General features: G+C 36.0%; 1 protein-coding gene across 4 annotated transcripts in view; it reads left to right on the top strand.

Moving 5' to 3' along the window:
• fubp3 (far upstream element (FUSE) binding protein 3) overlaps window positions 1-24,014 on the top strand; it is a 48,695-nt gene that overhangs the window by 1,043 nt on the left and 23,638 nt on the right. For all 4 annotated transcript variants that reach the window (XR_013816390.1, XR_013816391.1, XM_079815397.1 and 1 more), the window contains exons 2-5: window positions 16,753-16,861; window positions 19,585-19,621; window positions 19,720-19,769; window positions 20,442-20,513. Coding sequence is in view for 2 of the 4 variants with exons in the window: in XM_079815397.1 (XP_079671523.1) it covers window positions 16,753-16,861; window positions 19,585-19,621; window positions 19,720-19,769; window positions 20,442-20,513 (268 nt within the window). In the remaining 2 variants the exon portion in view is untranslated. The remainder of the gene's footprint in view (window positions 1-16,752; window positions 16,862-19,584; window positions 19,622-19,719; window positions 19,770-20,441; window positions 20,514-24,014) is intronic.

Genomic DNA, 24,014 nt, shown 5'->3' with positions numbered 1-24,014 from the left:
TATGAGCACTTTTAATAATCATAATCATCATTTTACCAGTATTGTGTGTGGTATATCTGCTCATATGAGCACTTTTAATAATCATAATCCTCATTTTACTAGTATTGTGTGTGGTATATCTGCTCATATGAGCACTTTTAATAATCATAATCCTCATTTTACTAGTATTGTGTGTGGTATATCTGCTCATATGAGCACTTTTAATAATCATAATCATCATTTTACTAGTATTGTGTGTGGTATATCTGCTCATATGAGCACTTTTAATAATCATAATCATCATTTTACCAGTATTGTGTGTGGTATATCTGCTCATATGAGCACTTTTAATAATCATAATCATCATTTTACTAGTATTGTGTGTGGTATATCTGCTCATATGAGCACTTTTAATAATCATAATCATCATTTTACTAGTATTGTGTGTGGTATATCTGCTCATATGAGCACTTTTAATAATCATAATCATCATTTTACTAGTATTGTGTTTGGTATATCTGCTCATATGAGCACTTTTAATAATCATAATCCTCATTTTACTAGTATTGTGTGTGGTATATCTGCTCATATGAGCACTTTTAATAATCATAATCATCATTTTACTAGTATTGTGTGTGGTATATCTGCTCATATGAGCACTTTTAATAATCATAATCATCATTTTACCAGTATTGTGTGTGGTATATCTGCTCATATGAGCACTTTTAATAATCATAATCATCATTTTACTAGTATTGTGTGTGGTATATCTGCTCATATGAGCACTTTTAATAATCATAATCATCATTTTACTAGTATTGTGTGTGGTATATCTGCTCATATGAGCACTTTTAATAATCATAATCCTCATTTTACTAGTATTGTGTGTGGTATATCTGCTCATATGAGCACTTTTAATAATCATAATCATCATTTTACTAGTATTGTGTGTGGTATATCTGCTCATATGAGCACTTTTAATAATCATAATCATCATTTTACTAGTATTGTGTTTGGTATATCTGCTCATATGAGCACTTTTAATAATCATAATCATCATTTTACTAGTATTGTGTGTGGTATATCTGCTCATATGAGCACTTTTAATAATCATAATCATCATTTTACTAGTATTGTGTGTGGTATATCTGCTCATATGAGCACTTTTAATAATCATAATCCTCATTTTACTAGTATTGTGTGTGGTATATCTGCTCATATGAGCACTTTTAATAATCATAATCCTCATTTTACTAGTATTGTGTGTGGTATATCTGCTCATATGAGCACTTTTAATAATCATAATCATCATTTTACTAGTATTGTGTGTGGTATATCTGCTCATATGAGCACTTTTAATAATCATAATCCTCATTTTACTAGTATTGTGTGTGGTATATCTGCTCATATGAGCACTTTTAATAATCATAATCATCATTTTACTAGTATTGTGTTTGGTATATCTGCTCATATGAGCACTTTTAATAATCATAATCATCATTTTACTAGTATTGTGTGTGGTATATCTGCTCATATGAGCACTTTTAATAATCATAATCATCATTTTACTAGTATTGTGTGTGGTATATCTGCTCATATGAGCACTTTTAATAATCATAATCCTCATTTTACTAGTATTGTGTGTGGTATATCTGCTCATATGTGCACTTTTAATAATCATAATCCTCATTTTACTAGTATTGTGTGCGGTATATCTGCTCATATGAGCACTTTTAATAATCATAATCATCATCATTTTACTAGTATTGTGTGTGGTATATCTGCTCATATGAGCACTTTTAATAATCATAATCCTCATTTTACTAGTATTGTGTGTGGTATATCTGCTCATATGAGCACTTTTAATAATCATAATCATCATTTTACTAGTATTGTGTGTGGTATATCGGCTCATATGAGCACTTTTAATAATCATAATCATCATTTTACTAGTATTGTGTGTGGTATATCTGCTCATATGAGCACTTTTAATAATCATAATCCTCATTTTACTAGTATTGTGTGTGGTATATCTGCTCATATGAGCACTTTTAATAATCATAATCATCATTTTACTAGTATTGTGTGTGGTATATCTGCTCATATGAGCACTTTTAATAATCATAATCCTCATTTTACTAGTATTGCCTGTAGTATATCTGCTCATATGAGCACTTTTAATAATCATAATCCTCATTTTACTAGTATTGTGTGTGGTATATCTGCTCATATGAGCACTTTTAATAATCATAATCATCATTTTACTAGTATTGTGTGTGGTATATCTGCTCATATGAGCACTTTTAATAATCATAATCATCATTTTACTAGTATTGTGTGTGGTATATCTGCTCATATGAGCACTTTTAATAATCATAATCCTCATTTTACTAGTATTGTGTGTGGTATATCTGCTCATATGAGCACTTTTAATAATCATAATCCTCATTTTACCAGTATTGTGTTTGGTATATCTGCTCATATGAGCACTTTTAATAATCATAATCATAATTTTACCAGTATTGTGTTTGGTATATCTGCTCATATGAGCACTTTTAATAATCATAATCATCATTTTACTAGTATTGTGTGTGGTATATCTGCTCATATGAGCACTTTTAATAATCATAATCATCATTTTACCATTATTGTGTTTGGTATATCTGCTCATATGAGCACTTTTAATAATCATAATTTTACTAGTATTGTGTGTGGTATATCTGCTCATATGAGCACTTTTAATAATCATAATCCTCATTTTACTAGTATTGCCTGTAGTATATCTGCTCATATGAGCACTTTTAATAATCATAATCCTCATTTTACTAGTATTGTGTGTGGTATATCTGCTCATATGAGCACTTTTAATAATCATAATCATCATTTTACTAGTATTGTGTGTGGTATATCTGCTCATATGAGCACTTTTAATAATCATAATCATCATTTTACTAGTATTGTGTGTGGTATATCTGCTCATATGAGCACTTTTAATAATCATAATCATCATTTTACTAGTATTGTGTGTGGTATATCTGCTCATATGAGCACTTTTAATAATCATAATCATCATTTTACTAGTATTGTGTGTGGTATATCTGCTCATATGAGCACTTTTAATAATCATAATCATCATTTTACTAGTATTGTGTTTGGTATATCTGCTCATATGAGCACTTTTAATAATCATAATCATCATTATACTAGTATTGTGTGCGGTATATCTGCTCATATGAGCACTTTTAATAATCATAATCATCATTTTACTAGTATTGTGTTTGGTATATCTGCTCATATGAGCACTTTTAATAATCATAATCATCATTATACTAGTATTGTGTTTGGTATATCTGCTCATATGAGCACTTTTAATAATCATAATCATCATTTTACTAGTATTGTGTGTGGTATATCTGCACATATGAGCACTTTTAATAATCATAATCATCATTTTACTAGTATTGTGTGTGGTATATCTGCTCATATGAGCACTTTTAATAATCATAATCATCATTTTACTAGTATTGTGTTTGGTATATCTGCTCATATGAGCACTTTTAATAATCATAATCATCATTATACTAGTATTGTGTTTGGTATATCTGCTCATATGAGCACTTTTAATAATCATAATCCTCATTTTACTAGTATTGTGTTTGGTATATCTGCTCATATGAGCACTTTTAATAATCATAATCATCATTATACTAGTATTGTGTTTGGTATATCTGCTCATATGAGCACTTTTAATAATCATAATCCTCATTTTACTAGTATTGTGTTTGGTATATCTGCTCATATGAGCACTTTTAATAATCATAATCATCATTATACTAGTATTGTGTTTGGTATATCTGCTCATATGAGCACTTTTAATAATCATAATCCTCATTTTACTAGTATTGTGTTTGGTATATCTGCTCATATGAGCACTTTTAATAATCATAATCATCATTATACTAGTATTGTGTTTGGTATATCTGCTCATATGAGCACTTTTAATAATCATAATCCTCATTTTACCAGTATTGTGTTTGGTATATCTGCTCATATGAGCACTTTTAATAATCATAATCCTCATTTTACTAGTATTGCCTGTGGTATATCTGCTCATATGAGCACTTTTAATAATCATAATCATCATTTTACTAGTATTGTGTGTGGTATATCTGCTCATATGAGCACTTTTAATAATCATAATCCTCATTTTACTAGTATTGTGTGTGGTATATCTGCTCATATGAGCACTTTTAATAATCATAATCATCATTTTACTAGTATTGTGTTTGGTATATCTGCTCATATGAGCACTTTTAATAATCATAATCATCATTTTACTAGTATTGTGTTTGGTATATCTGCTCATGAGTGCAGTCGTACTGATCGTTACAGTATTGATTAGAGGCGTGTCAGAGGCGTGTCAGAGGCGTGTCAGAGGCGTGTCAGAGGCGTGTCAGAGGCGTGTCAGAGGCGTGTCAGAGGCGTGTCAGAGGCGTGTCAGAGGCGTGTCAGAGGCGTGTCAGAGGCGTGTCAGAGGCGTGTGAGCTGTGAATATGAGACTCTTTGAGTCGAGTTGCTCATGCATGTTCCCGCCGCCACGTTTGCATAACATGTAAAACCAGCCGTGATCAGTGAATATTCCTCTGTTTGTGATGTGCAGGTGGGACTGAAGTGAGTTATGTGTTTCTAAGCTCATCTGAGCAGGCGTGTTAAAGGCGTGTTATAGGCGTGTTGTCGTCTCAAGCAGCTGCATGACTTCATTGGAGGGTCTCTGGAGTGGGGCGGCTCCTGACGGGTCGTGTGTGTGTGTGTGTGTGTGTGTGTGTGTGTGTGTGTGTGTCTGTGTCTGAGCCACAGGCATGATCTCACACAGGCTAGTCCACTGTTATTATTAGTATTTTCATTATGTGGACTGTAGTAGAGTTCAGAAAGCTGTGTATCAGTACCAAAATGAGTGGGTGCCCGCGGTTACCCGCGGTTACGAGTCATCCAAAAATATTTTTAATGATATTCGGGTCACGGTCGGTCGGATCGTCAATAAATCCTTATTTACCTTTTGAATGTTGAGCGTTATTAACTTTTGAATAAATGCTGACGCGGGACAAAATGCCCGATTTCCCAAAACGTTGAACTGAGCAATGCCATTGTACCATTTTAATAGGCTACTTTTAAACACATTTAAAGTCAGTTTTATGTATTTTCTGAGAGGGGGCGGGATTTTTGTTGGGAAAGTCGGGGGAGAGACGCACACTTCGATTAGACTGGATAAACACATGCAGCATCTTAATTGTTAAGAAAATTAAACGAAATAAATGAATAAATCAAGCCTGTATAACATAACACTAGGCTATATCATACAGCATTCAGAAAAATAACAGTTTGCGCTCCTAAGGGCTTTCACACTTTTCCAAATGTTTTCCAAATGTGGGCTGATGAATTCTTCAAGCCGGGTCGAAACATAAACATCGTGTTCATCAATAATATGCATCTGGAGCTGAAATGGAAAATGATGGGCCGCCTCAAGAACTGCCTGCTCTCGCCGCTGCACCTCTGAGCACCACGCCAGGACCTGAAACATTTTCTCAATTGCCCAATGAGCTACGATGAGCATTTACTACTTTAAAAAAATGCGGGTCAGGAAGCGGGTCGGGTACAATATTTTCTTCTTTTTTTTTGCGGTCCGAGTTGCGGGCGGGTTAGTTGAAAACGTCGGTCGGGTGCGGGTTGTTTATACATTGACCCGCGCATCACTGCTGTGTATTGGTGACACCGGTGGCCGTTCGGGGAACTGCAGGCAGAACCTGATTCCCGACCCGATGTACTGAAGGCGAAGTTATTTTTCATTCTTCACTTAGAAGTAAAAAGTTGGAATTTATTAATTAAATTGTGACTAATAGATGAAAATGTTCGTATTTTATTGTTGCTGCCGTTAATAATCCACTCAAGGCTGTGCTTTACACTGATTTTACCACAGCTACGGGTATTTTAGTGTCTTAGAAATACTATTATGATTGGCTTTTATTTTTTTATAAATCTTTTTTGTTTTAATTTTAAAGGTAACAATTTTATTATTTTTTTTTGCGATTTTAAATTTTGTAAATGTCTAATTTTTTATATTTTTATTTCAGTTGAATTGTTTTATTAAAACATTTTTTTGGCGTTTTAGCACTTTAGGTTTTTGGCAATTTAATTTTTTTAATACGTCAAATATTTTACTATTTCAGTTTTATTTTATTTTTATTAGTACTTTTAATGGGGTTTTTAAAACATATTTTATCTTTTCTTTTTTAATTTGAAAGTTTTAACAATTTATTTATTTTTTACAAAAAAATGTAATGTCTAATTTGTACTATTTTATTTCGGGTTTTTTTATAGTTTGAATTGGTTTTTATATATTTTTATCATTTTCGTTTTAATTCTTAAAGTTTTAGCAGTTTATTTATTTTTCCCAATATTTGTTTTAATACATCTAATTTTGTAAAATTTTTCAGTTTTACTATGTTTTATTAATAGTTTGGATTGGTTTTTATTAATAAAAAAATATTTTAGTATTTCTGTTTTAATTTTAAAGTTAGCAATTTAGGTTTTTTGCAATTAATTTTTTTAATGCGTCTAATACGTTTCAATTTAATTTTTTATTAATAGTTTTGAATTGGTTTCTATATTTTTGATCGTTTTCGTTTCAATTTTAAAGTTTCAGCTATTAATTTTAATTTGTCTAGTTTTTATTTCAGTTTTAATGCATCAAGTTAAACTAAATGGAAATTGTAGGCAACTAGCTCAAGTAAAATGTTTATTTTATTTCAAGTAACATGTTCTTCCTGTTTCAGCCTCTTTTGCCTGATTTCTGTGTATTAATACCTTCCTCTTGGTCTCATTGGTCAGTGGCTCTTGTCCTGGTTCTCATTGGCTGTTTAATCCTCTGATAGTTGATCATGTCAGAGCAGTTTCTGCTCCATGTCCTCCATTACGTCCGTTGTGTCCACATGGCCTTGCACACACACCGCACACACACACACACGCACTCACACACACACACACACACACACCTGTGTCCAGTCGGAAGTTTTCCTTGGGTGTGTGTCCCCTCGTGTTTAGCTTAATCAGCTCTACTGGGGAAATATCCCTGGCCTGCGCGTGTGTGTGTGTGTGCTCGCATACTCGGGCACACACACACGCTCACATACGCTCGCATACACACACACACATACTCACATATGCATACACACGCATACTCACACATGCTCGCATACACACACACATACTCACATATGCATACACACGCATACGCACACATGCTCGCATACACACACGCATACTCACATACGCATACACGCATACTCACATACGCATACACACGCATACTCACATATGCATACACACGCATACTCACATACGCATACACACGCATACTCACATATGCATACACACGCATACTCACATACGCATACACACGCATACTCACACACGCACACATGCTCGCATACACACACGCATACTCACATACGCATACACGCATACTCACATACGCATACACACGCATACTCACATATGCATACACACGCATACTCACATACGCATACACACGCATACTCACATATGCATACACACGCATACTCACATACGCATACACACGCATACTCACATACGCATACACACGCATACTCACATACGCATACACACGCATACTCACATATGCATACACACGCATACTCACATACGCATACACACGCATACTCACATACGCATACACACGCATACTCACATACGCATACACACGCATACTCACACATGCTCGCATACACACGCATACTCACATATGCACACACACGCATACTCACATACGCATACACACGCATACTCACATATGCATACACACGCATACTCACATACGCATACACACGCATACTCACACGCATACACACGCATACTCACACGCATACACACGCATACTCACACGCATACTCACACATGCATACACACGCATACTCACACATGCATACACACGCATACTCACACATGCATACACACGCATACTCACACATGCATACACACGCATACTCACACATGCATACACACGCATACTCACACATGCATACACACGCATACACACGCATACTCACACACGCATACACACGCATACTCACACACGCATACACACGCATACACACGCATACTCACACATGCATACACACGCATACTCACACATGCATACACACGCATACTCACACATGCATACACACGCATACACACGCATACTCACACACGCATACTCACACATGCATACACATGCATACACACGCATACACACGCATACTCACACACGCATACACGCATACTCACACACGCATACACACGCATACTCACACACGCATACACACGCATACTCACACACGCATACACACGCATACTCACACACGCATACACACGCATACTCACACATGCATACACACGCATACACACGCATACTCACACACGCATACACACGCATACTCACACATGCATACACACGCATACACACGCATACTCACACATGCATACACACGCATACTCACACATGCATACACACGCATACTCACACATGCATACACACGCATACACACGCATACTCACACATGCATACACACGCATACTCACACATGCATACACACGCATACTCACATACGCATACACACGCATACTCACATACGCATACACACGCATACTCACATACGCATACACACGCATACTCACATACGCATACACACGCATACTCACACATGCTCGCATACTCACACATGCTCGCATACACACGCATACTCACACATGCTCGCATACACACACATGCATACTCACAAATGCTCGCATACACACACATACACACGCATACTCACATGCGCATACTCACATACGCATACTCACATACGCATACTCGCATACGCATACTCACGCATACTCACATACGCATACACACACGCATACTCACATACGCATACTCACACATGCTCGCATACTCACATACGCATACACACGCATACTCACATACGCATACTCACATACGCATACTCACGCATACTCACATACGCATACACACACGCATACTCACATACGCATACTCACATACGCATACTCACGCATACTCAAACACGCATACTCACATACGCATACACACACGCATACTCGCATACGCATACACACACGCATACTCGCATACGCATACACACGCATACTCGCATACGCATACACACGCATACTCACATACGCATACACACACACGCGCGCATACTCACATACGCATACTCACATAAGCATACACACGGATACTCACATACGCATACACACGCATACTCACATACGCATACACACGCATACTCACACACACATACTCACACATGCTCGCATACTCACATACGCATACACACGGATACTCACATACGCATACACACGCATACTCACACACACATACACACGCATACTCACACACACATACTCACACATGCTCGCATACTCACATACGCATACACACGCATACTCACATACGCATACACACGCATACTCACACACACACACTCACACATGCTCGCATACTCACATACGCATACACACACGCATACTCACATACGCATACACACGCATACTCACATACGCATACACACGCATACTCACACACATACTCACACATGCTCACACACACATACTCACACATGCTCGCATACTCACATACGCATACACACACGCATACTCACATACGCATACACACGCATACTCACACACACATACTCACACATGCTCACACACACATACTCACACATGCTCGCATACTCACATACGCATACACACACGCATACTCACATACGCATACACACGCATACTCACATACGCATACACACGCATACTCACACACACATACTCACACATGCTCACACACACATACTCACACATGCTCGCATACTCACATACGCATACACACACGCATACTCACATACGCATACACACACGCATACTCACATACGCATACACACGCATACTCACATACGCATACACACGCATACTCACACACACATACTCACACATGCTCGCATACTCACATACTCACACATGCTCGCATACTCACATACTCACACATGCTCGCATACTCACATACGCATACACACGCATACTCACATACGCATACACACGCATACTCACACACACACACTCACACATGCTCGCATACTCACATACGCATACACACGCATACTCACATACGCATACACACGCATACTCACACACACACACTCACACATGCTCGCATACTCACATACGCATACACACACGCATACTCACATACGCATACACACACACCCTCACATGCACACACGCATGCATACTCACACATGCTCGCATACACACACACATAATCACATACGCATACACACGCATACTCCCATACGCATACACACACATACTCACATACGAATACACACGCATACTCACATATGCATACACACGCCTACTCACACATGCTCGCATACACACGCATACTCACACATGCATACACACGCATACTCACATATGCATACACACGCATACTCACACATGCATACACACGCATACTCACACATGCATACACACGCATACTCACACATGCATACACACGCATACTCACATACGCATACACACGCATACTCGCATACGCATACACACGCATACTCACATACGCATACACACGCATACTCACACACGCATACTCACATACGCATACACACGCATACTCACATACGCATACACACGCATACTCACATACGCATACACACGCCTACTCACACATGCTCGCATACACATGCATACTCACACATGCTCGCATACACACACATACGCATACACACGCATGCTCACACATGCATACACACGCATACTCACACATGCATACACACGCATACTCACACATGCATACACACGCATACTCACATACGCATACACACGCATACTCACATACGCATACACACGCATACTCACATACGCATACACACGCATACGCATACACACGCATACTCACACACGCATACTCACATACGCATACACACGCATACTCACATACGCATACACACGCATACTCACATACTCACACACGCATACTCACATACGCATACACACGCATACTCACATACGCATACACACGCATACTCACATACGCATACACACGCCTACTCACACATGCTCGCATACACACGCATACTCACACATGCTCGCATACACACACATACGCATACACACGCATGCTCACACATGCGTACACACGCATACTCACACATGCATACACACGCATACTCACACATGCATACACACGCATACTCACATACGCATACACACGCATACTCACATACGCATACACACGCATACTCACATACGCATACACACGCATACTCACACACGCATACTCACATACGCATACACACGCATACTCACATACGCATACACACGCATACTCACATACGCATACACACGCATACTCACATACGCATACACACGCCTACTCACACATGCTCGCATACACACGCCTACTCACACATGCTCGCATACACACGCATACTCACACATGCTCGCATACACACACATACGCATACACACGCATGCTCACATGCGCATACACACGCATACTCACATACGCATACTCACGCATACTCACATATGCATACTCACGCATACTCACATACGCATACTCACATACGTGTATGCACACACGCATACACGTACATATACACACACGCATATGCACATGCACATACACACACGCCTACACACACATGCACATACACACACGCATATGTACATACACATACACACGCGCCTACACACACGCATACATACATGCATACATACACACACGCATACACACATGCACATACACGCACACACGCATACATACACACACACGCCTACATGCACATGCACACACGCGCACACACATACACATACACGCATGCACATACACACACGCAAATGCACATACACATACACACACGCCTACACACACTCACATACACGTACATACACACATACACATGAGCGCATACACACACACGCATATGTACATACACACACGCGCGCATACATACACACACATACACGCATGCACATACACACACGCAAATGCACATACACATACACACGCCTACACACACTCACATACACGCATGCACATACACATATACACACACGCATACACGTACATGTACATACACACACACACGCATATGCACATGCACATACACACGCCTACACACATGCACGTACATACACACATACACATGAGCGCATACACACACGCATATGTACATACACACACACGCGCATACATACACACGCATACACACACATGCACATACACACGCATACATACATACACACTCACACACACGCCTACAGGCACATGCACAAACGCGCACACACACTCACATACACGCATGCACATTCACATGCATGCACATACACACACATGCACATGCACACACACACTCACATACACGCATGCACATTCACATGCATGCACATACACACGCCTACACACTTGCACGTACATACACACATACACATGAGCACACACACACGCGCATACATACACACGCATACACACACATGCACATACACACGCATACATACACACTCACACACACGCCTTCAGGCACATGCACAAACGCGCACACACACACTCACATACACGCATGCACATTCACATGCATGCACATACACACACACATGCACATACACACGCATACATACACACTCACACACGCCTACAGGCACATGCACAAACGCGCACACATACACTCACATACACGCATGCACATTCACATGCATGCACATACACGCACATGCATATGCACATACACATACACACACGCATACACACACATGTACATACACACACGCATATGTACATACACACACATGCACATGCACACATGCATATGCACATACACATACACACACGCATACACACATGTACATACACACACATGCACATACACCCATGCACATACACACACACGCATATGCGCATACACACACATGCGCGCAGATACACGCATGCGCACACACGCACACACACATACATGCGCACACACATGCATACACACACACATGCACACACTCAAGGTTTGCGGGTCTTAAAAAGCTCATGCATTCATGGCAAAAAGGAAAATCTCCCTCAGTCTCTTGATATGGAAACCTCTTTAAATCAAAGATGCGTTCACTTGAGATGCAGATGAACATGAAGAGCAGAAACATCTTCCAGTGGCTTCCCTTACAGCTGCAGTTCAGACGTTTGCTCTGGTCTAATCATAAACTCTTCATCTGGACTTCATATTTTGCGTCTCAAGTAAATGTTAAGACTCTTGATTTGCAATGCAAAAGACACACATTGTGTTGTTTGATTTGTGATGGCATGTTTGTGCACATGTTGTGTAATCAGGGCCGCCCGTGCGATGACTTTGACGTGTCTGGTCCGTTGTTAGGTGCTTAAGCGTATGCCTGTTGCATCATGGGTAATTAATGGTCTCCATTGACCTACATTGAGTTGGACTCCTGTGTAAACAATCTGAAGCGGGAGAAAGGGCATCAAGTGTCCAGTTGTTCGGCTGAATTCCTGTTGGCCTTCTCCGGAGTCTTTCCCTCGGGTCGCTCATTTATCCAGGCACTCGCATAGCTGGCATTCCTTCCCAGCATTCCCCAGAAAGAGGGTTTAGCTGGAGGGAAGAGGTGGAGACCGGCCTCTCTCTCTCTCTCTCTCTCTCTCTCTCTCTTTCTGCCCCACTCAAGTCTTTCTCCTCAAAATGGCCTCTGAGTTTATCAGAGCTTTCCTCGCGTGCTCCAGTCGACGTTTTTTATTCTTAATTATCTGGACATTTCAGTTTATAATTATAGATTTATCATATTTTCCAACATTTATGTCTGAAAGTGTCTAGTTGGAGGAGCAAACAAGAACAAACTTGCATTACAACAACGCTTATTTTTCTAGACTTTTCTAAAATAATTTTATTGGTGAATTCCTGGTGGTTCAATACTGTAAAATAATATTTGATATGAAGCAAGAATTACATGCCTTGTACATAAACTATTGTAATGCAATTCAAAAATATGTATTAATATAGAATGTATAGCTTTTTTAAATTTATTTTTGTATTGCTTTTATACTATATTAGTATTCTTATGTTGGTAATACAGTGGTTATTAAATAAATACTGTAAAATATATTTACGAAGCATGAATGATAAAATGCTTTTGTTTGTATCAAATATTTTTCAGCAAATGCAATATAATACTCCAGTGAATGAAATGCAAATATTAATTTTATTGGTCTTTTCCTGGTGGTTAAATACCGTAAATACTGTAAAATAATATTTGATATGAAGCAAGAATGACGAAAAATATATATTAAAATATATATACAAAAATGTGTATTAATATAAAATGTATAGCTTTTTTAATTTATTTTTGTATTGCTTTTATACTTTATTAGTATTCTCCTTTTGTTAATACAGTGTTTATTAAATAAATACTGTAAAATAGTATAATATTTATGAAGCATGAATGATAAAATGACATTCATTTGTTTGTATCAAATATTTTTAGCAAATGCAATATAATATTCCAGTGAATGAAATGCAAAAATTAATTGCATTTATAATTTATTGGTGTATTCCTGGTGGTTAAATACCATAAATACTGTAAAATATTTGATATGAAGCAAGAATGACGAAATTGCATGCCTTGTACATAAACAATTGTAATGCAATTCAAAAATATATATTAATATAAAATGTATAGCTTTTAAAATCTTCAATCATATTTATTTTAAACTAAAAAATTGTAATGCAAACAAATGATAAAACATAAATGCAATTCTAAAATGAAAAATTGCCAAAAAAGCTAAATTTGTTTTTGCGTTTATATTTCATTGCTTTGCTCGTGTTTGTAATAGTGATTTTTTTTTATTTATTTAAAAACTTTTATATTTTACCGTAAAATAAATAATAATTATGAGACAAATTATAAAATTACATGCTTTTGTTTAAACTGTCATGTTTTTAATCATCATTTATATATAATATTTAGCTCTTTTTTTTGCAAGTATACATTTTTTTAATATAGCATTTTTTATTTCATTGCTTTACTCGTTTTTTTGTAATAGTGATTTTTAAATTAATACTGTAAAATAAATGATAATATTTATGAAGCAAAAATGATAATGACTGGGCATGCTTGTTTGCATCAATCATAAATATTTTAAACATAATTGTAATGCAAACACATGATAATTTTAAATGCAATTAAAAATGTGCCTTTTTGCATTTATGTATGCATTTTTAAATTGCATTTATATTTCATTGCTTTACTCGTGTTTCTAATAGTGATTTTTAATTTAATACTATAAAATAAATAATTGACAGAGAAATGATAAAATAACATGCTTTTGTTTAAACTGTCATGTTTTTATCAATCACATACAGGTCATTTATATATAATATTTAGCTCTTTTTTGCATGTTTACATTTTTGAAAAGCATTTATATTCCATTGTTTTATTCCTGCAGATTTTTTTTGTTGTTAATACTTTAAAATATTTGTTATGAAGCAAAAATCATAATTTTTATGACACTAATGTTAAAATGACATGCTTTTGTTTAAACAGTCACGTTTTTATGCATCAATCATCAAAATCATAATCCAATGCAAACAATATATAATTAATATTTCGCTTTTGTGCATTTTTTTTTCATTTATTTTTGAATAGCATTTATATTTCATTGCTTGAAGTAGTGATTTTTTTTAATTAATACTGTAAAATAATATTTATGATGCAAAAATGATCAAAAAAAACCGTCATGTTTGCATCAATCATATACATTAAACAAAAATCATAATCAATGCAAACAATATATATAATTAATATTTAATATTTCGCTTTTGTGCATTGTTTTAATTTATTTTTGAATAGCATTTACATTTCATTGCTTTACTCGTGTTTGTAAAGTAGTGATTTTTAAATGAATACTGTAAAACAATATGACACAAAAATGATAAAATGACATGCTTTTGTTTAAACGTCATGTTTGCATCAATCATATGCATTGAAAATATATATATATATATATATATATATATATATATATATATATATATATATATATATATATATATATATATATATATATATATATATATATATATATATATATATATATATATATATATATATATATATATATATATATATATATAATATATATATATATATATATATATTATATATATATATATATATATATATATAATATATATAATATATATATATATATATATATATATATATATAATATATATATAATATATATATATATATATTTCAATTTTTAAGCAAAATGTTATACATTTTAATATTTCGATTTCTAACCCTAAAATTTAAATGCAATTCAAAATATATGCGTGTGTGTATCCTTTTTGCATATATTTATGCAGTTTTGAATTGCATTTATATTTCATTGCTTTAACATTTACATTTACGTATTTGACAGACGCTTTTATCCAAAGCGACTTACATTGCATTCAAGTTACACATTTTACATTTTTTTGTCAGTTCTTTAAATAAATACTGTAAAATAATGTTTCTTATGAAGCAAGATTCATATGCATCTTTGTTTGCATGCATGTCATTGCGTGACTGGTGTTGGTAATACAGTGTGTGTGAAGCGATGTCGTCAGAGCCGTGTAAGTGTGTGTGTGAGCCCATGCTTTTCTCTCTGATGTCTCCCAGATTGCTAAAATGGGTGGAGAGCAGATGCCCCATCTGAACAACTCCTCCCCGGTGGTGGATGCCTCGCTCTATGGCTATGGAGGGCAGAAGCGCTCTCTGGATGAGGGAGGTAAGGCCCTGTTTACGCTCTTTTTGTGCTAAATGATATCAGTGTTGTTGATGTGAAGTCCAGGTCATGTCCGTGTTAATCAGTGTAACACACACACACACACACACACGCGTAACTGAGCTGAAATCAATGCAGGACTTGACCTTTGGCAGTGTTGCTCCGCCCGAGGCATTGATCGCCTCTTCTGTTCTTGAACGGCTTGCGAAAGAGCTAGCAAACAGCACGAGTGTGAGACGCTTCAGGAAGTGAAAGCGCTGTGTGTGAACCGCAGCGCTGGAGGCCTGAAACACCAGTGCCACTGAATCAATGAGCCGACAGAGTGCATGATGGGTAAAATCGGGACTGAGTGGATTATTAGGGGCCGAGCACCTATTGAACTTGTTAGATATCTTCTTCTTATTATTATTATTCCGCCATTGAAGTCTGCAGGAAAGTTATGAAATTTGGCACACTGATAGAGGACTGGCCCAACATTAACCACACCAATTTTGGAGTCTCTAACTCAATCCCTCTAGCGCCACCACTTGTTCAAAGTTGCACTCATGTTTATGCTAATAACTTTTGAACCCTAAGGGATAGAGACACAATTGATTCCTGAGCTCATGGCGATTCGATTTACGCCATGAAAATCTTCCAGCCATTTTGAATTTTCTGAGAAAAACTACTTTTTCGAACTCCTCCTCGGCTGTTGCTTTGATTTTCACAAAAATTTAACAAGATCATCTTCTGACAAAAAGTTGTGAAATTGAAGTTGATTAGTCGAATCGTTTTCGATAAACGCCCAAACTGACTTTATGTAGCGGTTGTGAAAATACACTTAAGGCTATATCTCCACAACGCTTTATCGTATTCAAACCAAACTTGGTCTATGTCATCGCAAGCATGACCTGAGACAACATGCAGCGTTTCAGTGCAGCGCCACCTACTGGTCCGGAGATACGAACATTTATATTTTTGCTTATAACTTCTGAACCATTTGTCCAAAAAACATAAAAGTTGTCTCGTTAGTTTCGGGACCTCATGCCGAGTCGACTGATATTTTTTTACCATATTATTTAATTTGACCATATCGACCATTTTGGCTGTCAGCCATTTTGAATTATGTGCTAAAATGCTGTATTTTATGAACACATGAACGGATTGTTATGAAACTCGGTATGGGTCATCAGCACGAGAACCTGAAGTAGCCGGAGAAGTTTTGAAACGGCGCCACCTACTGCATTTTCTTTTCAAACGCTTATAAAACTTTGGGTTTGATTGACTTATTTTCATGGGAGTAACTTTTTTTGTGTCCTGAATTCTTGCCGAGTCCAACGATACCAGACTTGCCAGGTTTCGGCATATGGTTTGTGCAGTGTTGTAATTTAGCGCTTAAAAAAACGTTAGCTGATATCTTCAAAACCGCTAGTCCGATCGAGACGAAACCAGCGTCAGAAGTTCAGAAACATAGGCCGATAGCTGAACGCTAATACCCAAATGACAAAATATTGATAGTAAGGGGGAGTAAAATCCATTTTGTTCATTTTGTTACGTGTTTTTTCATATAAATGTCTATAACTCAAAAACAAAATGAGAGATTTTCACCAAAATTGACACACACATGTATGGACTCACTCCGAGGACACATACAAAAATTGTGGGATTGTGCCTCTTGGTGGCGCTATAATAGAACAAAAATTCCCATAGACTACAATGCATTTTTCAGCCTTTTTCAAACTTCTATAATGCATTATTTATATATATATATTTATATGTTTAATGCAGTAACTAATAACACTTATCTATGCACTGAACGCACCTTAACCCTTGTGTGTGTGTGTATTGCTCCAGAAGTCTCACACAATTGTGTGTGCGTGTGTGTGTTCCTCCAGAAGTGTCTCACGATTGTGTGTGTGTGTGTGTGTGTGTGTGTGTGTGTGTTTGTTCCTCCAGAAGTGTCTCACGATTGTGTGTGTTCCTCCAGAAGTGTCTCACACGATTGTGTGTGTGTGTTCCTCCAGAAGTGTCTCACGATTGTGTGTGTGTTCCTCCAGAAGTGTCTCACGATTGTGTGTGTGTTCCTCCAGAAGTCTCACACGATTGTGTGTGTGTGTGTGTGTGTGTGTGTGTGTGTGTTCCTCCAGAAGTGGCTCACACGATTGTGTGTGTGTGTGTGTGTTCCTCCAGAAGTCTCACACGATTGTGTGTGTGTTCCTCCAGAAGTCTCACACGATTGTGTGTGTGTGTGTGTGTGTGTGTGTTCCTCCAGAAGTGGCTCACACGATTGTGTGTGTGTGTTCCTCCAGAAGTGTCTCACACGATTGTGTGTGTGTGTGTGTGTGTGTGTTCCTCCAGATGCGTCTCACAATTATGTTCTCTTTTGTTGGGATGCTGGTGTTTGGGAATGCAGTGTGTGTGTGTGTGTGTGTGTGTGTGTGTGTGTGTGTGTGTGTGTTCCTCCAGAACCCTTTACGCAAGAGATCATGGCAGCGTTTATTGATTTTCGTCATTTATGTTGGAGGAAAAAAGCCATTTCTGCGTCCAACTTCCATTTTTTACTACTGATGTTTTGTGCTGATTTCGATAAGTTAAATTCACAACTCTGGATGGAATCCAGCTTACTCAAATGTCTCTGTCTCTGCGTAACATTGACATACTCTAGTGTTTCTCTGGCCTGAGATGATGTTCTGTGGGGTTTATCAGTCATAAACACTAACACACTTCTCCGCCTTTGCTTCCTCCAGTGGCGAACCAGCTCGGTGCAATGGTACATGGTACAAGGTGAGCGCTTTTATCTGTGGAAAATCATATTGAGCTGTACATACAATAATCATAGGTTGATATTTACAATATTCTCATGTTGTTGTGTGTGTGTTTAGGGCTATAATAACAGAAGACTTCAAAGTGCCTGATAAGATGGTTGGCTTCAGTAAGTACTGGAGATGTAATGGGGCATTTGGGGGTCACTAGTGAACACCTGAAATGTAACTTTTTTTTATTTTTCAGTAAAATCAATGGAATCTCTTTGTTCAATAATATTTTGTCTTTTTGATTTTGTATTTTTAGAGAATTTCATAGTAGTAATTAATATTTATGCAATAATTATGGGTCATTTTTTCCCATTGAAAACAGCACAAAAATCTTTTTTTATTTTTATTATTTTATTTATTACATAAATACTTATTTGTATTAAGTTAAGGTTTTAGATAAACATTAAGACATTCTCAAAGATTACATTTAGTATTTTTTTGTTGGTTTAAGTCTTTTTTTTTATTTATGTTGATTTGAAGTGTCAGTTTTTGCATTGATTTTACTACAATCAGACCTGAACACAAAGACCTTTTGTTACACGTAATATTAAAAATTCAACACAAATGAGCAGGAATGCTTTATCAGAGTCTTCTGGCTCAATTTTGCCATTGTTATAGCCAAACCAGTTCAGTTATTTGTGTATAATAGTGTATTTTTAATAAAGAAATCGGTCTAAACCAAACACCAAAAGGTTAATATTTGGGCTTTATTAAACGGCTCTTATTATTTGTATTTTAAAAGCTTGAAGTGTTGCCCTTTTGCGGAGCTCTTTGTGTTTATTGTGTGTCAGTAATCGGACGGGGTGGCGAACAGATCACAAGAATTCAGCTGGAATCCAACTGTAAGATCCAGATCGCTGCTGGTAGGTTCTCCATATTCAGTTTTATGTCTTCCACGACCCTTTCATATGATTAACTTGAGCGTGACGTTTACAACATGCCAGATTTGACAGAAGATGGTGATAAAGATTGTGTCTGATAACTGACAGAAGAGATTTTTAATGACTCTTTTGATGTGTTAACCCTAATATTTGGACACCCTTAACTTTGGTTAATGTGTTAACATGCACGGTAAACTAACATTGAGCAATATATATAGTACAGTGTTTAATAATATTTGTCAATGTTAGTTCATATAAATACATTTGCTCTTGTTAGTACACTGTGCATTAACAAATGCAACTAAAATGTGTTCATAAATGATGAAATTATGACTAATAAATGTAAACTGTAGAATTATTGTTAGTTTGTGATTAAATGTATTTAACTAATATTAGCAAATGAAACCTTATTGTAGTGTTACCAAAGATTTATTTGATATTTATTCATTATAATAACACATTTGAGAGTTATTGACACACATTAATTCATACCATTGCATTTATGCTAAATTGTTGCAAAAATTATCCTTATTCTCAACAAAAAAAATTCATAGCATTTTAGATTTTTTTATATATATATATATATATATATATATATATATATATATATATATATATATAAAATAAATAAACAAACATTCTGAATTGGCATTTATTTGGTCTTCATATTAATTTAAGTTACCTTTTTTTGTCATTTATTTTTAAATTCTTGCTATTTAGGTTTAATTTATTTTTATTTCAGTTTTAGTTATTTATTAATCATTTATAAAGTTAATAATTTTTTTGTTAAACTTGTAAATATTTATATACATTTAAATATTTTTTTGGTTTTCATGTTAATTTTAGACTATTTTATTTTGAATTTTGTGCTTTTGTAATTTGTATTATTTATTTATTTTTTACTCTTTTAATTTATTTCCATTTAAACTTATTTCAGTTTATTGCCAAGGAAACATTTCTAATTTTCTTTTAGTTTTTAACTAATTTATATATATTTATTTTTATATATATTTTTGGATTTCATGATAATTTTATTTGGTCTTTTTTTTTATTAGTATTTAAAATGTACTATTTAATTTTAGTTGTTTAGTTGTTGTTTTTTTCAGTTAGTAATTTTAGTGCTTCAACATTTCTCATTTTCATTTATTTTGTTTGCTAATATTTATATTTTATTTTTATTGGTTTTCATGCTAATTTTAGTTTAAAAAATTGTAATTTTGTCATGTGCTTTTGTCATTTTTATTATTTTAATTTAGGTCTAATTATGTTTCTGTTTTAGATTATTTGCGGTTAATTATTTTAGTGCTTATTTCAGTTTATTGCGAAGGCAACATTTCTAATTTTCATTTAGTCTAAGTTTTTCAACTAATATTTATATTTTACTTTATTTCAGCTTTATTACAATTAACAAATGTTTGTTTAGTTTTAGCTGACGGTAATGACCCTGATCCAGAGACGAAACCATCTCTGAAGCTTTAAAGCATTAGTGCAACTTTAGACTAGGGATCGACCGATATGGATTTTTTTAGTGCCGATACCGATTTTTTTTCCTCAGCCTTAGCCGATGACGATACGGGCTGCCGATATTTGGAGCCGATACTGCTTTTGCTCCCTCAATTTATATCATAAAAATGACACCATGATCATGATGATAACAATTTAAAATTTACAATTTAAAAAGGAACATTTATTGAACTAAAAAAACTATATTTAACAAATAGTAAAAACAGGTGAGGTAGAACAAGAAAAAAAAAGAGTTCAGTGGTGAAAATAAATTCTGAAAATAAATATTTAAGCATAAATAAAATAATGACACTATTGCAGTATCAACAAGCGAGCAGCATAATAAAGTGCACACTGACTGTACTATACTTCATTTTAAAACTATTTACAACCTAGTCATTTAATGGCTACACTCTAAAAAATGCTGGGTTAAAAATAACCCAAGTTGGGTTGAATATGGACTAACCCAGCAATTGGGTTGTTTTGACTCAGCGGTTGGGTTAAATGTTTGCTTAAAACAACCCAATTGATGAGTTAGTCCATTTTCAACCCAACTTGGGTTATTTTTAACCCAGCATGTTTTAGAGTGTAGGTGCACTTCACTTAATCTCTTGTAGAAACACCAGCGGTAATTCAGGAGAAAATCTCCCAATGCTCCACGTGAAACTTCAGTCTTTCCACCTTTTACCATCGTGTCAATTCGCAATTGATTTTGATTAATATGCGCGAGGGAGAGCGAGAGAGTTTGAAGACGGTGAGAGCTGCCCTGTGGACGCCTGTCTGTAAATAATGCAGGGGAAAAATATCGGCGAACGCAGCAACCTTATATCGGCCGATACACGTAAAAATATCGCAAATATCGGCCGATATATCAGTCTTAAGGCCTTTGCACACTGAGTCTGAAATTTTCGCATGCGTTTTTCCGTATTCGTGATCCGAAAAATTCGTCACGCACAGAGACCTTGCACACTGAGTCCGATGCGTATTAATGAATGCGTTACGAAAAAAAAACGCAAAACACAAAATGCCGTCTTCCACCTCCTTATCAAGGAGCTGCGGGATTATCCAGACCGATTCAAAGTTTACTTTAGAATGTCAGTGGCTCCGTTTGATGCTTTGCTAGTGATACTGGAGCCACATATTAAAAAGAAGACCACAAATCTCTGAATCAACTGATCCTGAACAGAGACTAGCAGTAGGCTATGTCTAAGGTATGGATCTGCACGCACGCGCACACACACACACACACACACACACACACACACACACATACACACGGTTTACAGGGCTTGGTGTGCTATAATTATAGCTGTGATATAATAATATTAGTAGTATTTTTGATACAATAATATTTGTATATATAATTGTAGGTATCTGAGGAGCAATGGCGGTTCATTCACGAGTTTAGTTTGGGCATCAGCTGTAAATGGGGAAAACGGATGCGAAAAACGCAGAAAATCGAACCTGTTCCGATTTTTTTTTTGACGGACGAAAGTTTCGGAGGCAGTGTGCAAGCGTGATTGACACAACGTGAGGTCGAATTTATTTTTTGACGTGCGAAAATTTTGCATGCGAATTTCGGACTCAGTGTGCAAAGGCCTTAAAACTACTTTAGACATTAGAAATCAGAGGTGGACAAAGTACACAACTCCTTTACTCGAGTGAAAGTAAAATTACTACTGGTCAAATATTACTCCATTACAAGTGAAAGTTGTTAAAAACAATTTTTACTTAAGTAAAAGTACAGAAGTACTTGCTTTTAAAAGTACTTAAGTATCAAAAGTAAATTTCCTTTTTTATGTCAATGCATTCTTTTATTATTGTTGCATTGTTGTATAAATGCACGCTATGCCATGGTGGTTTAAGCTAGTCTGTGATGCTCCATCCGACATGCTAGCATACGACCACCTTGAACTAATTTAAATACTTAAAAGTTACAACGCTTTTTACAAAGCTGCTGTCACTTTAAGGCAGAATGCA

This window comes from Gobio gobio, assembly GCF_949357685.1.
Source record: "Gobio gobio genome assembly, chromosome: 4".
NCBI classification, from domain to species: Eukaryota; Metazoa; Chordata; class Actinopteri; order Cypriniformes; family Gobionidae; genus Gobio; species Gobio gobio.
Note: the sequence above shows the minus strand (reverse complement) of the source record. Positions and strands in the feature narration are given on the sequence as shown.